The 11,917-nt window shown below is 39.7% G+C and overlaps 1 protein-coding gene across 2 annotated transcripts in view; it reads right to left on the bottom strand.

Moving 5' to 3' along the window:
- Nucleotides 1-9,073: 9,073 nt before the first annotated feature.
- Nucleotides 9,074-11,917, bottom strand: part of LOC118322211 (mitochondrial coenzyme A transporter SLC25A42-like) — a 6,012-nt gene continuing 3,168 nt past the window's right edge. For both annotated transcript variants that reach the window (XM_035653832.1, XM_035653833.1), the window contains exons 5-8: nt 11,510-11,676; nt 10,925-11,041; nt 10,590-10,741; nt 9,074-10,454 (exon numbers count right to left, since the gene is read on the bottom strand). In XM_035653832.1, coding sequence (XP_035509725.1) covers nt 10,129-10,454; nt 10,590-10,741; nt 10,925-11,041; nt 11,510-11,676 — 762 coding nt within the window. In that variant the 3' untranslated portion in view covers nt 9,074-10,128. The remainder of the gene's footprint in view (nt 10,455-10,589; nt 10,742-10,924; nt 11,042-11,509; nt 11,677-11,917) is intronic.

Below are 11,917 nucleotides of genomic sequence, written 5' to 3'. Positions count from 1 at the left end.
TCCCAAAGGTGATATTAGTCTGGTAGGGGGGCAACCCATCCCCCCGGTGTGTGCGTGTTTATGTGTGTGTTTGTGCTGGAGGCGTTGGTTTCAGCCAGGAAGCCCAGACAGGCTCTACCTTGACCTTTGACCCATGACTGTCTGCTAGCTCAGGGGTCATGCACACCATTGATACAGACAGCTGATAGACGCACAAACAAACGCACATGCACACACACACATGCACAAACGCACAACCCCCACTCCCATAGTAAACATTAACAGTTTGGTGTGTCTGGAGGGATCATGACACAAACAGCGTCAGCGTTAGCTGTACGCTGAGAGCGCATGTGCATGTGATCTAAGCACAGATAGTGATTCCTTGTTTATACGTACAGCTACACCTGTCTACTCAAGCTTTTAGATTCCAAATAGAGGAATATGACTTATCACTTAAAACTTATTGCACAGTTTTAGGAATCTTCTTTTTACTGATCACTCTTTTTTTTATTTTCTTATGTCTTCACAGATGCAGCCAGTCAGGGACGCCACCTTGGAGATGAAAAGCCATGGTTAAGCTTCCACCGTTGGGCCTTACTCTAACAAAGCACACACGCTGTCCATAGCCAGTTCCTCTGAACATGTTTAGCCTCGGCCACACATGGAAAATGCCACCTCTACACCTACACACACCTAACAGTCAGTTAGATGCACATCATTAGATCTGATTATCAGTTGTCTAGTCTGCGGTCTTTGTGGATGTGGACAGGTAAGTCGGAGCCGCTTCTGAAAGGTAAGTTTAGAGGTTGAATCAATTTAAGAGCTGTCTGAAGTGTAAAATGGAGCTGCAGAGCAATATTTCCCAAAATTAGTTTCATTAGATATGAATTACTATGTTTGAGACCAATTTTAGGTCGGAGATTGGATGAGACCCCAAGGGGTCCTTCTTTTCACTCAGTAATTTACATTGAAGTATTTGACTGGAAAATCGTTTGACAAGAGTTTGTTTCTGTTGAATTACTTTTCCCTTTTCTGTGGGATATTATGTACACATACGTATTTATAAAATATTTTTCATAGTATAATGAACTAATTCATCATAAAATGTTAAATGGGATTGTCAAATGTGGAAAGTGTTGCCCTGATATGATATATATTTTCAATAAAGTTTGCGAATTGAAAATTTGTCTTGTTTCTTTCTCTTTTCTATTTCATTCTTGTTTATATGTATGTCAGTAAGGTTTGTTTTGTTGCTGACATTGTAGCTGAATCTTACAGTTAAAACCAACAATGAATTGACTCCTGTGTATTCAAAGTTTGATATATCTAATTCACAAATTCAGAGCTCCATTGTTGTCAAAAAATATACTATATACACATCAAATAGATACATTGCACCGAGTGAAATGTCCCTTCATTACAATGAACATGGGCACAGTAGTTTATTTTAAGTCAATCCCACATACTTTCCTGGTAAAGAGTTATTCAAATATGTATTATAGTCCTCAATAAATACAGTATGTACTCCTGTTTGAGTGACGTTTGCTAAAAACTACAGTGCCCAACTGATTTTGATTTTGATTTAGCTTTTTTTTAGCCTTTAAAAAAAAAAGAAACTATATAATTGTGACCCATGTTTAAAGATTTACGTCTTCAGTAGGAACCAATGAGATTGGGGCTCTTAGATTAAGAGACAATCAAATTGGTTGGATTTTGTCTTTTCATGGGATTTGCTTACAGTAATAGAAACAAATAGGTATTGCCAGCCATTGATGCTTCATGTACAAGTATCATCTAAGATGTGGTATGAGAAGCTATAGGAGCCTGTTCACTTCGATTAGTCTGATTATTCCAGCAGTGGCTGAAGGGTTGGAAGTGGAACAGTTAAACCTAGTGGCCTAAATCTGTGGTGTCAATTAGGTGCCTTTGTGTATAAGCAGCAGGGGTGTTGAAGCGAGTTGCTGGAGCTGAAGGAAACTCTGAACAATGATACACATTCATAACCACATACACACACACACACACACACACACACACACACACTGGTCCTATGTTTTGTGGGGATCACACCTCCTTTTGTTTTCCCCCAATAGCGAGTAGAGGCGATGCCCCAGTGCCCCCAGTGTGCTCCACTGCTCTGGCTGAAATGGGCTCCCTGCTCCCCTCTTGCACCCCCCCACTTTCCCCATAACAACACTGTCCCCTCACTCGCTCTGGGTTCCCCAGCCCTCGGCCTCCCCCTGACTGGTCCTGACCTGAAATAAGGGCCAGGCAAGCCTCCATGGCCAGGCCAGCATAAAAGGAGATCTGTGTGTGTGTGTGTGTGTTTGCGTGTGTGCACCATGGCCCTGAAAGAAAGTAGGAGATTATCCCATTCTGTGTGTCCAGTCACCAATGCAGTATTGACCATGGTGGGCCACCCAGGGAGCGTCCAGCCAGCCGTGAGATGGCCTGATATACATGCTTACTGGCCATGCTAGATTCCCCCACTCTCACCGGGGAGAAGGCCGAACCCTACAGGCTGGACGCTTTCTAAAGACACTGGAGTCTGTACACAGAGTGACCCACCCTCTTTACACAGATGCACACACACACGTACCAAACCACAGACAGGCACACACACTCACACATTTCAGCGTGGCCTCTGTACAGTGAAAGACATTGCCATCAGGTCGTTTTCTGTGTCCTGTGAGGCGAGGCGGAGGTCATTGGAAAGGTGGAAAACCTCTTTAATGGTGGGAATGATACCATAACACCTATAGATAGAGTTACGGATCATGTCACATATAGTCTGTATACAGCGTACAACTCTGACAGCGAGGCCTGCTCACTTCTGATGGTAAATGTGAAGACAAGCGTAAAAAAATGAAGCATGTGTTGAAAGATAGAATTACTTGTTTCTCTCTTTTTTTTTTACCACTTTCTCATCTATATTTATTCTTTACAGTTTTTTTCTTTAATATGTCCTTATAACATCCTTTTGATCACTATAACAATCGTAGTCCATTCATTTTCCCCATGTTTTTGCTGTTCTACATGTGCTGATGGTGACTCTAAACCAAGAAATACAGTGAATAAAACATTCATGTTTAAGCTTTCGTTAATTAAACTTTGAGCTTTTACCCCAGAGAAATTATTATGAACGCAGCCTCTCAGAGTTTACCAAAACTCTTTCTAACATGTCCACAACAATGATTTGCAACAGCTCTCTAAGTTGTCAAAGCAGCCTATTGTTGACCTGAACAAACCCCCAGGGGTCAACTAATTGTCTTTTAATTGCTCAGCTGTTTGTTTGTGGATGGAGAGTCTCTAACATCCTGGTCGGTTAACAACACAAAGGCCTTTAACAGCAGGACAGAGCTGCATAAAGCTCACTAGCTGTAAAAACAAATAAGAGAATTTAGAGGGGGGAGTGTGTGTTTTTTTTTTTACTGCATATGAACTACGATTAAGGAGTCATGGTGTCACAATAAAAGCAGTGGAAATAAACAAATGCAACTGATTCTTTCTTTGTTTTGATTGGTTTTTCCTTGATGAGAAAAATGTATTGGAATAAAGAAGGTGGAATAAAACCACAGGCTGTCTTTTAAAATGATCAAATTATTTATTTTACATGAACAAAGTTAAAATCATTTATATCTTGTTATTTCTATGACGCAAAGAACAAAACGTTTCCCAATATTTAGCTGTAATAAATGCAGGCCTTCAGGTTTTTAAGCATTCTTTTTTTTTTTTTTACACACGCACACATTCTCTGATTGGCTAAATTTGCTCATGAGGCAAATTACATAAACAGCCCAGAAAGATACACAGAGAAAAACTGATTTTATTAATTACACAGAAAAATGGAGAAGCGACAAATCATCTGGGCACACTGAATGATTTAATAAACAGAACATAAAATGCTGTTATTGGTTCTGTTGAATAAAATGACTAATAAACTAAACTAAAACTAAACTAAAACTAGCGCTCAAATTGCACTTACATTAGTTTGAATAACTACTTATTAAATGAATTAATTCTTTTTAATAACTGGTCTCTATTTGCTATCTATTTGTTTGGATTTCATTTTATTTTTTATTTTGCACGGCTGTTGAATATTATTGCATCTTTTTATATATTAACAGACAGTCTGGTGCTTTTTATTAAGATACTCTAATGTACTTCAAAATACAGTACAGTTTAATTTTCCAAATTGGGCTCATTGAATAGTATCTTAATAGTCCATCAGGATGCAGAAAGAGCACATTAGTGTGGAGTGTATTCACGGCCCTCGTGGGTCTTTTATACTTAGACCATTTACACAAACACTGCAAGAACATATTATAATATACAACTCCGGTTAACAAAAGTCCATTACACCCAACATAATATAAAGCATCAATTCACATAAAACAGTCCAGTTTTAATTGTATCTATTAATTTCACACTTACATTATGGTGATACTGACTCACAAGGAATTCATTCCACAATAAGCATAAATGCACTCAATAAACGAGCAGAATAAGCATGTATGACAAAACGTGACATGTAAAACAATAGAACAGAGTGAAAATTAGGTGTGCTTTTTCATCTGAAATGAATGACTAAATCTTTTAACTTCGTGTTGGTGTATTAGCATCCAAAGCATTCAAGTTCAGCTGCGACCCACTGTTGTGCCATCCCAGCATGCACACATACAAAATGTATTTCTTATGTAAGCGTTCTAATTTCAGACCCCAATGAGTGTTTTCACATTCACATGTAATGAAAGGCTGACTTTGGAAGCGTGTTGATGAGGTGTTAGAAGGTAGGCAAGCAAAAACTGAAGAAAAAAAATGTCCAGAAAGACTGTGGATGAAACCTTCATGTTTACAAATTGTGTTTGTTTGTGAGCTTGTTTTGATTTTGGTGATATAAAAATGTAAAAAAATAATTAAAATGAAAACCAGTGCTCAAAGCTTGATAGCTTTATGTATCTATGTGTGTGTGTGTGTGATAGGCAGAGGTCGTCTCCCTGGCTCCCCTGAACTTGGTAGCCCCCCAGACACCTCATAAAATCTGTAGGCTTAGCCCACAGTGGAGCAAGTTGAGGGTTAGGGGGTTTACCAAAAGGGAGTTATGGTGGAGTCAGGACATGGATGGGTGGGGTAGACAGAATGAGAGGTCTGGGGGGGAGGGCCAGGCTGCTTTAAAAAAGTCCAAGAACTTGGAAGCCTAGTTTTGTCATGCTACGCAGCGATGCATTGAATGTGGACACATCTGGAGCAGAAGGTTCACAGGACCCAGCCATTCTCATGCAAAGTCTGTCAGAGCTTTCTCCTTCGTCCGTCCACCCACCACCTACCCCCAGCCTTTGCTCTTGCAGAAGAAATACATACATGTTTATAAATGGGCACACACACTTGCTGAGGCCTGGGTAGTGTGCCCCTTTCTTTCTCCTTCTGTGCACGGACTGCAAATATATGAAGTTACAATGGAAATTAATAATATCAAAATGACTCAAAAAATATGATTGCAGGTGTGAAAATGCATTAATAACACTATTATCTTACAGCTTTCATTTGCAAGAGGCTTTTAGACAAAACATGTTTACGTTTTAAATATGGAGTAACATAAATGAACACCTCACACTGAAATTGAAATTTTCAGGGAGAGGTTTTGGATTGAAACGCTGCACCTCAGCAGCAGTCAGACAACAGAAAGAGTGAAAAAGGATGAAAATGAAGTCAGGTGCATACACTTAATATCTCATCATAATTATAGCATCGTAGTAATGAGAGAGGAATGACTGCACCATTAACACTCATTTTAACTTCCTATGACCTTGACACTACCTTGACAGTCAGTGGCATAAAACTGACCTCATTTCCAGGCTGATTGTGAAAAATAATTTTGTACCGCATGTTCCACATGAACATAAATTCTATTTAAATTTCTATTTTGGCATTAATTCAGCCTCAGTCCCTGATTCTTATTTCTGCTTGCTTCTGGCCTCCACCGCTCACCTCTCATCTGTTTCACCTGATCGAGAGATCGAGGGGAAGCTACAACTCATTTAGTGTTGAATCTGTTCAAATGCCAAGTGGTGAAAATGTCAGCTGCAGTACGTGCACACACACCTATACATTTACTCTTTTTAAATGCAAACACTCCATGCAAATGAATATGTTACCCCCCCTCCGGGCTCCAAACAGCGGACAAGCACATACTGTGTGTGAGTGAGTGTGCGTGTAGGTGGCTGGATTTATGACCTCAGATTTATGCGTACTATAGTTTCCCAACCAGGGATTGAAGGAGTCTCCATTTGTATGCGTGTATGTGTGAAAGTGTGTGTGTTTGTGCCCCTCATCTGCACTTGGAGCAGCCGTTTGGAGCCTGTATTTGATTGAGTGAAGGCCAACACAGCCTGAACACTCCCTCTAATGGAAGAGTGGAGCCCAGCAGCTCAGTAATGCACTGACCCCAGAGCTTTTACAACGCTGCCAGCCGATAAGTGGCAATATGCTGGATCTTATAAAATTAACAAGACTGAGCTATGGGGAAAGGGAGCTCCGAGGTTGTGCGGTGGGAGAGTATGACGTTCCTATAGCACTTGTAAATATCAGCATGCATGCATGGAGGGATTATAGCTGTTCTTGACTGAGTTTTATGGCCACGGCAGCGTGATTAGGTATTTTTTTCACTCGTTTTCTTGGCTTTTTAAGGCAAGCTTTATGGGGGAGAAATGGTTTACAGGCCCATTTATGTTAGATAAAATGTCTCTCAAGACGTCTTAATGCTGGTGAATTTATGAAATAAATCGTGGAGCCAGGTGCTTGAGAAGCTAACACTGAGCTGACCTTCAAAGTGACGGAAACTGGATCCCAGCCAGTGGCTTTTGCAGGGCACCACAGGGGTATGAACATGTGTGTATATGCATATGTTTACTGTACATTCCCTCCTTAGCCTCATGTGGTGTGTGACATCCACAGTATAAGCTCAAAGTCAAACTAGTTATGCATCTTTTGTGATTTGGGTAAAGAGGACCTTGTCTAAATAGAACACAACGGCTCTGAAATACATGCAAAATTATTTTACAGCCGCAGCTACCGTCACCGCTTCCGAATCTGATTTAGTTCTGAGAAAGGCTTTATTCCTGTGTGCCTCCCAGTATAACCTCCTCACCTTTCTCACACAGGATCAGGCTGGGTTTGTGTGTGCGAGATGGCTGTATTTGTGTGTATTTTTGCCCGTATATTGTGCATTTGTGTGTGTGTGAACAGCTATTGTCTGCCAGTGCTCCAGCAAGGGGCTTCAAAGTGAATTATTCATGCGAGATTTGAATACATGCAAATGGTTCACTCCCCTCTCCTGGCACAGATCCAGGTTACCTATGGCAACGGCGCCTTCAAGAAGCATCTTTCCACCCCTCCTCCTCCTGCTTCTCTCAGGCACCCACCCTCCAACCATGTTATCCACCCAGTGGTATTGTTTCGATTGTTGCAATACCAGGCTGGGTGGCTGCACACTGTGGGGTGGCAGGATATCCCATAATTCACAGTCAAGGTCATATAGGCAGGAAAGGATGAGAGATAGAAGGATGGAGGGTGGACAGATGGAAGGAGGGCAGGATCCCTCCATGCTGGTGTTCGGATGCGAAGTTCAGGAGACGACACTCAGCAGCTGGTAAAGAAAAGGAAGCGATTTCAGGTGGTGAATGATGCTATCACCAATGCGACGGACCGGGCACGCACTCACCTTCTTTTCAGATTTAGTCACAGCTCATGTGCAGTAACCAGTGCAGCAAAACAGGACGAGCACGGAAAAAACTACTTTTGAATGCAGCATACAATTACTTAAATATCTTATTTATTTTAAGATATTTGAAAGAGTAATCAGTAATGTAATTCACAAATGAATGACAAAATAGTTAAAGGTTTTAAAATAGTATTGTACAGTATTAAGTGACACGTCATCAAAAATAAACTAATAGGCTAATACTAGGCTTTGGGGTGATGTGTGTGGCTACCTTCTACTTATTTAATCCATTTGATGAAAGTGTAAAAAATCCAGTTTATTGGTGTGTACTTAAAATTCTCAATAAATGTGTTGCTGAAATTCATCTTTGTTTTTCTTATCTGTAATTGTTGCTAATTTCTGTGTGTGTGTGGGAAGGGGCATTGTTGACTGTCTACCTAGTTTTTAATTAATTGCTTTGTAATAGAGTTAATATAAATTATACAAAATTAAAAATATTTAAAGATAGGTCGTGAGTTCTAGTTTCTTAAAAGATATCAGTTATCACAATTCTCCTTGAATAGCACTATCGTCATAATTTTAACATCAGAACATCTGTGTATAAAAAACAAATGGAAAAAATACATAAATTATTGATACAATGTTTTAGTGTATGTATAATTATCCTTTGTAGTGTTTTGAAGTATGAATTCAATAATTCTGTTTTACAAAATTTTGCTTTGTACCACGGGCAACATAAAAACAGTATTTGCACCATTAAGATAGTTATAAAAATTATACACAGAATGTTTGCATTGAATAAAACATAGAAGAGTAAAATAACATAATAAAAGTTGTCTCAGTGAGCACAGGGCAGGTCAAGTTCAGGCCATGTGGTGATCAGAGCCTAACTAACCTCCATAATGCTTCCAGGATGAACATTCACTCAATGCTGCCATCTACTGAAAGTGAAAGAAGCAGGTGGTCACACACACACACACACTGGGTCACTTATGATTAATTAAATTACATACTGTAACTTTACATGACTTTATATATTTATATAAAATATAAGATATTGCAGTTCATCATTTATATATATTTTAAGTCCAACTTAAGTTTCACAGTCTTTGAGGGAAATGAGTGCAAACACAGAAACACCACATCATTGATATAGTGGAAATATAATTAAGAGAATAAGAATTTATTTCTGAAAATGAAAAATGGCAGTGATTTTAGCATTAAAAATAGATATTTGTGCTGTAGGTAAAAACCTATTATAACCATACCATTTCAAATGTCAAATTAAAGACAGGTCTTTAATGTCGCTTATGGCGATTAGCTTTGCTTATCACATGGCCCCCTCAAGTGGACAAAAGGACTCATTGCTCAGGGTTGTGGCTTGACGCTTTATTACATGGTCAGTTTAACTTGAACTTACATTTTTGGAAACACTGTATCTTTGAAATGCACATTAGCAGCCAAAGTTTAATTACCCTTATTCACATGAAACATATGACAGAGTTTAGTGCTTTGGCATATTTAAATTTTTCAGGTAAACAACACCTTACAATCAAATTAATGCAATGATATAATCTGCACAACAATGTGAGCAGTAAAGTGAAATCTTAAATCATATGCAAATAAAGCAAATCTGCTATATATATATATATATTTATATATATATATAGAATTATTTCTCATATGTGATTATCCACCATTTATTAGACATTTTATTACTAAATCATACCTCCTTAGTGCTGAAAGGACAGTGAAACTGTGCAGTCCTGCTGACATGATCACCCTCCTACTGTACAATCATTCGCTCCATCAATCTTAATTCAACCCACATTGGCACCATCATAAAATTAAAAACAAAAAACAAAACTGCATTATCAACCTATCATCATAAAACTGCACAATCACACTATTTTGAAACAATCAAAAAGAAAAAAAGCAATGTGATTAAAATAAAATTTCCCTCCAAATACAATTCATTAAAAAGTAGTACTTTCTGTTAATACAGGATTAAGTTGAAAGAACATTGTAGGTTTAATAAAGTGCAAGCATTTTCTTATTAACACAACACAAACAAAAACTTCCATATCCATCCACCTCTAATCACTTTAGCCACCCTGATGGTGCCGCGATTTCAAAACATAGTTGTGATTGTGTGAACGACAATTTAAAGACACCTCTTTTTGTCTCCTCACTCTCTCCGACAGTGAATCTTGTGCGTTTAACAAATTATGAGACACTGTGTGCACAACAGATCTCCTGTCCACTCATCCACTCCTCTGACATCCTGTCTGCAGGGAACAGGAGTGTGCAGGACAATCCTGCAATGACCGAGTGCAGAGACTTATTATTGCCATACTACAGAGTGGACCACCTCCCTCTCGTCAGTCTCATCTGTGCTTCTTGTTGCCCCTCTGCCACTCCCAACTGATTCAGTGGGTGAAGTAGCTCATCTGATGCAATTTAAGCAGAAGGCTGTGCGTGACGTCAAATGTGGTTAAGCTAATCCCCACAGCGACGGGTCCTTTAAGCCAGTTCATGCTCAGGCCTTTGTATAGTCCGCGTATAACTCCCTCCTGTGTTATGATCTCACGCATGGTCCCCAGAATTGTGCTGTATGACGAACCAGTAACGCCGGCCGTCTGCATGCGCCGACGTACCACGTCCAGAGGGTACGAGGCGGATTGACCAATCAGGCCTGCGCAGGCACCAAAAGCCAAGCGCTCGTAGGGGTATGGTTGGGACCGCTTTGTTTTTTCTAGAGCGAGAGAAAGAAACAAAGAGTTCAACATCTGAATGACACAGTTTTTTATTCAGCTACGCATCTAAAATGTCAATTTACTGAACTGACTGCTGACTTTAAAAGAAAAGAAAAAGCACTCATGATCAGTACCTGAGTGTAGCTTCTTGAGGGTCTCGTATGTGAAAAATGTGATCCCTGCATATGGGATTACACCCAGGATAGTGGGAGTAAAGCCTCTGTAAAGAGTCTTCACGCCTTCCTCTTGGGAGATGCGCACAAAGACGTGCATGATGTTGCTGTACCTGTCCGAAGAAAAAAGCAAAACTGTACCAAACCATTTACCATCATGTGTGGCATTGTATGACTGCTGTGGACTGCAATGGTCAATGTTATTGTAATGGCAAGACAACAACAGGACTAATACATGCAACTGGTGAATCTGTACAGAGAGAGGGACCGTTTAGTACACAGTAGTAGGTGCTTACATCTCTCTGGCTGTGACTGCCATCCTGGCTCGCACCATGTCCAAAGGGTAGGTAAGCATAGCAGCGGTGGTGCCGGCCAGAGAGCCAGCCAGGAAGCGAGGGAAGGGAGGCAGAGCTCTGAAACAAACAGCACAACAATCTGTAGTAAATAATAATACATAAAAAAAATAAACCAAAAAAAAAAATTCTACAGCCATGCTAGAGTCTCTCTGGGGCTGTACATTGAGCATGCTAACATATGTACTTATGTCCAGAAGGTATATCATTTACCATGTTACCATCTAACCATCTAACACATAGTACAGCTGAGCGTGATGGGAATGAGATTAGTTTTGCAGGTATTTAGTCATAAAAACGAATTACTGGATAAAATACTAGGGACCATGAATGTCTGTACCGAATTTGACAACAATCTATCCAACAATAACAATCCAATTGTATTTTTGTTATTTCAGTCTGGACCAACTGACCGACCGACATTGCCATCCCTGGAGCTATGTGGCTAGCATGGCTAAAAATGTATTCATAATATGTTTTATTTATTTCAAAATAAACAAACTTTATTACTGAAAATATTCTACTCACTTTCCCTGGTAGCCGAAGTAGCTTCCCAGATGCTTTTTGTACTGTTCATGTGAGCAGAACTGGATGGCAGCGTAGGGCATGACCCTCACCATGGTGGCAGAGTTGCCCCTCCACAGACTGAGCAGCCCACCCTTCATGTAAGTGCAGTAGATGAGCCTGAAGGCCTCCTGGGGGTAGTGAATATGTCGGGTTAGTCACATTTTGCGCATCTAACATATATTTAACACGACAATCCGAATATGTTCAAGGTGTACAATCACATGTGGTTTGTAGGAGTGTGTGAGTGTGTGAAATAATGCCATTTAAAGCAATACTGCAGCAGCGATCTACCAGATCTAGAGCTCCAACTAAGGTTGTCTTTGTTATTGATAAATGTTTTCTTTTTATTAATTTTATAATATATAAAAT

The sequence above is a fragment of the Morone saxatilis genome, unplaced genomic scaffold (genome assembly GCF_004916995.1).
Source record: "Morone saxatilis isolate NCDOM2014 unplaced genomic scaffold, NCSU_SB_2.0 Contig12, whole genome shotgun sequence".
Classification (NCBI taxonomy): Eukaryota; Metazoa; Chordata; class Actinopteri; family Moronidae; genus Morone; species Morone saxatilis.
This window is presented reverse-complemented; position numbering and strand designations above follow the sequence as displayed.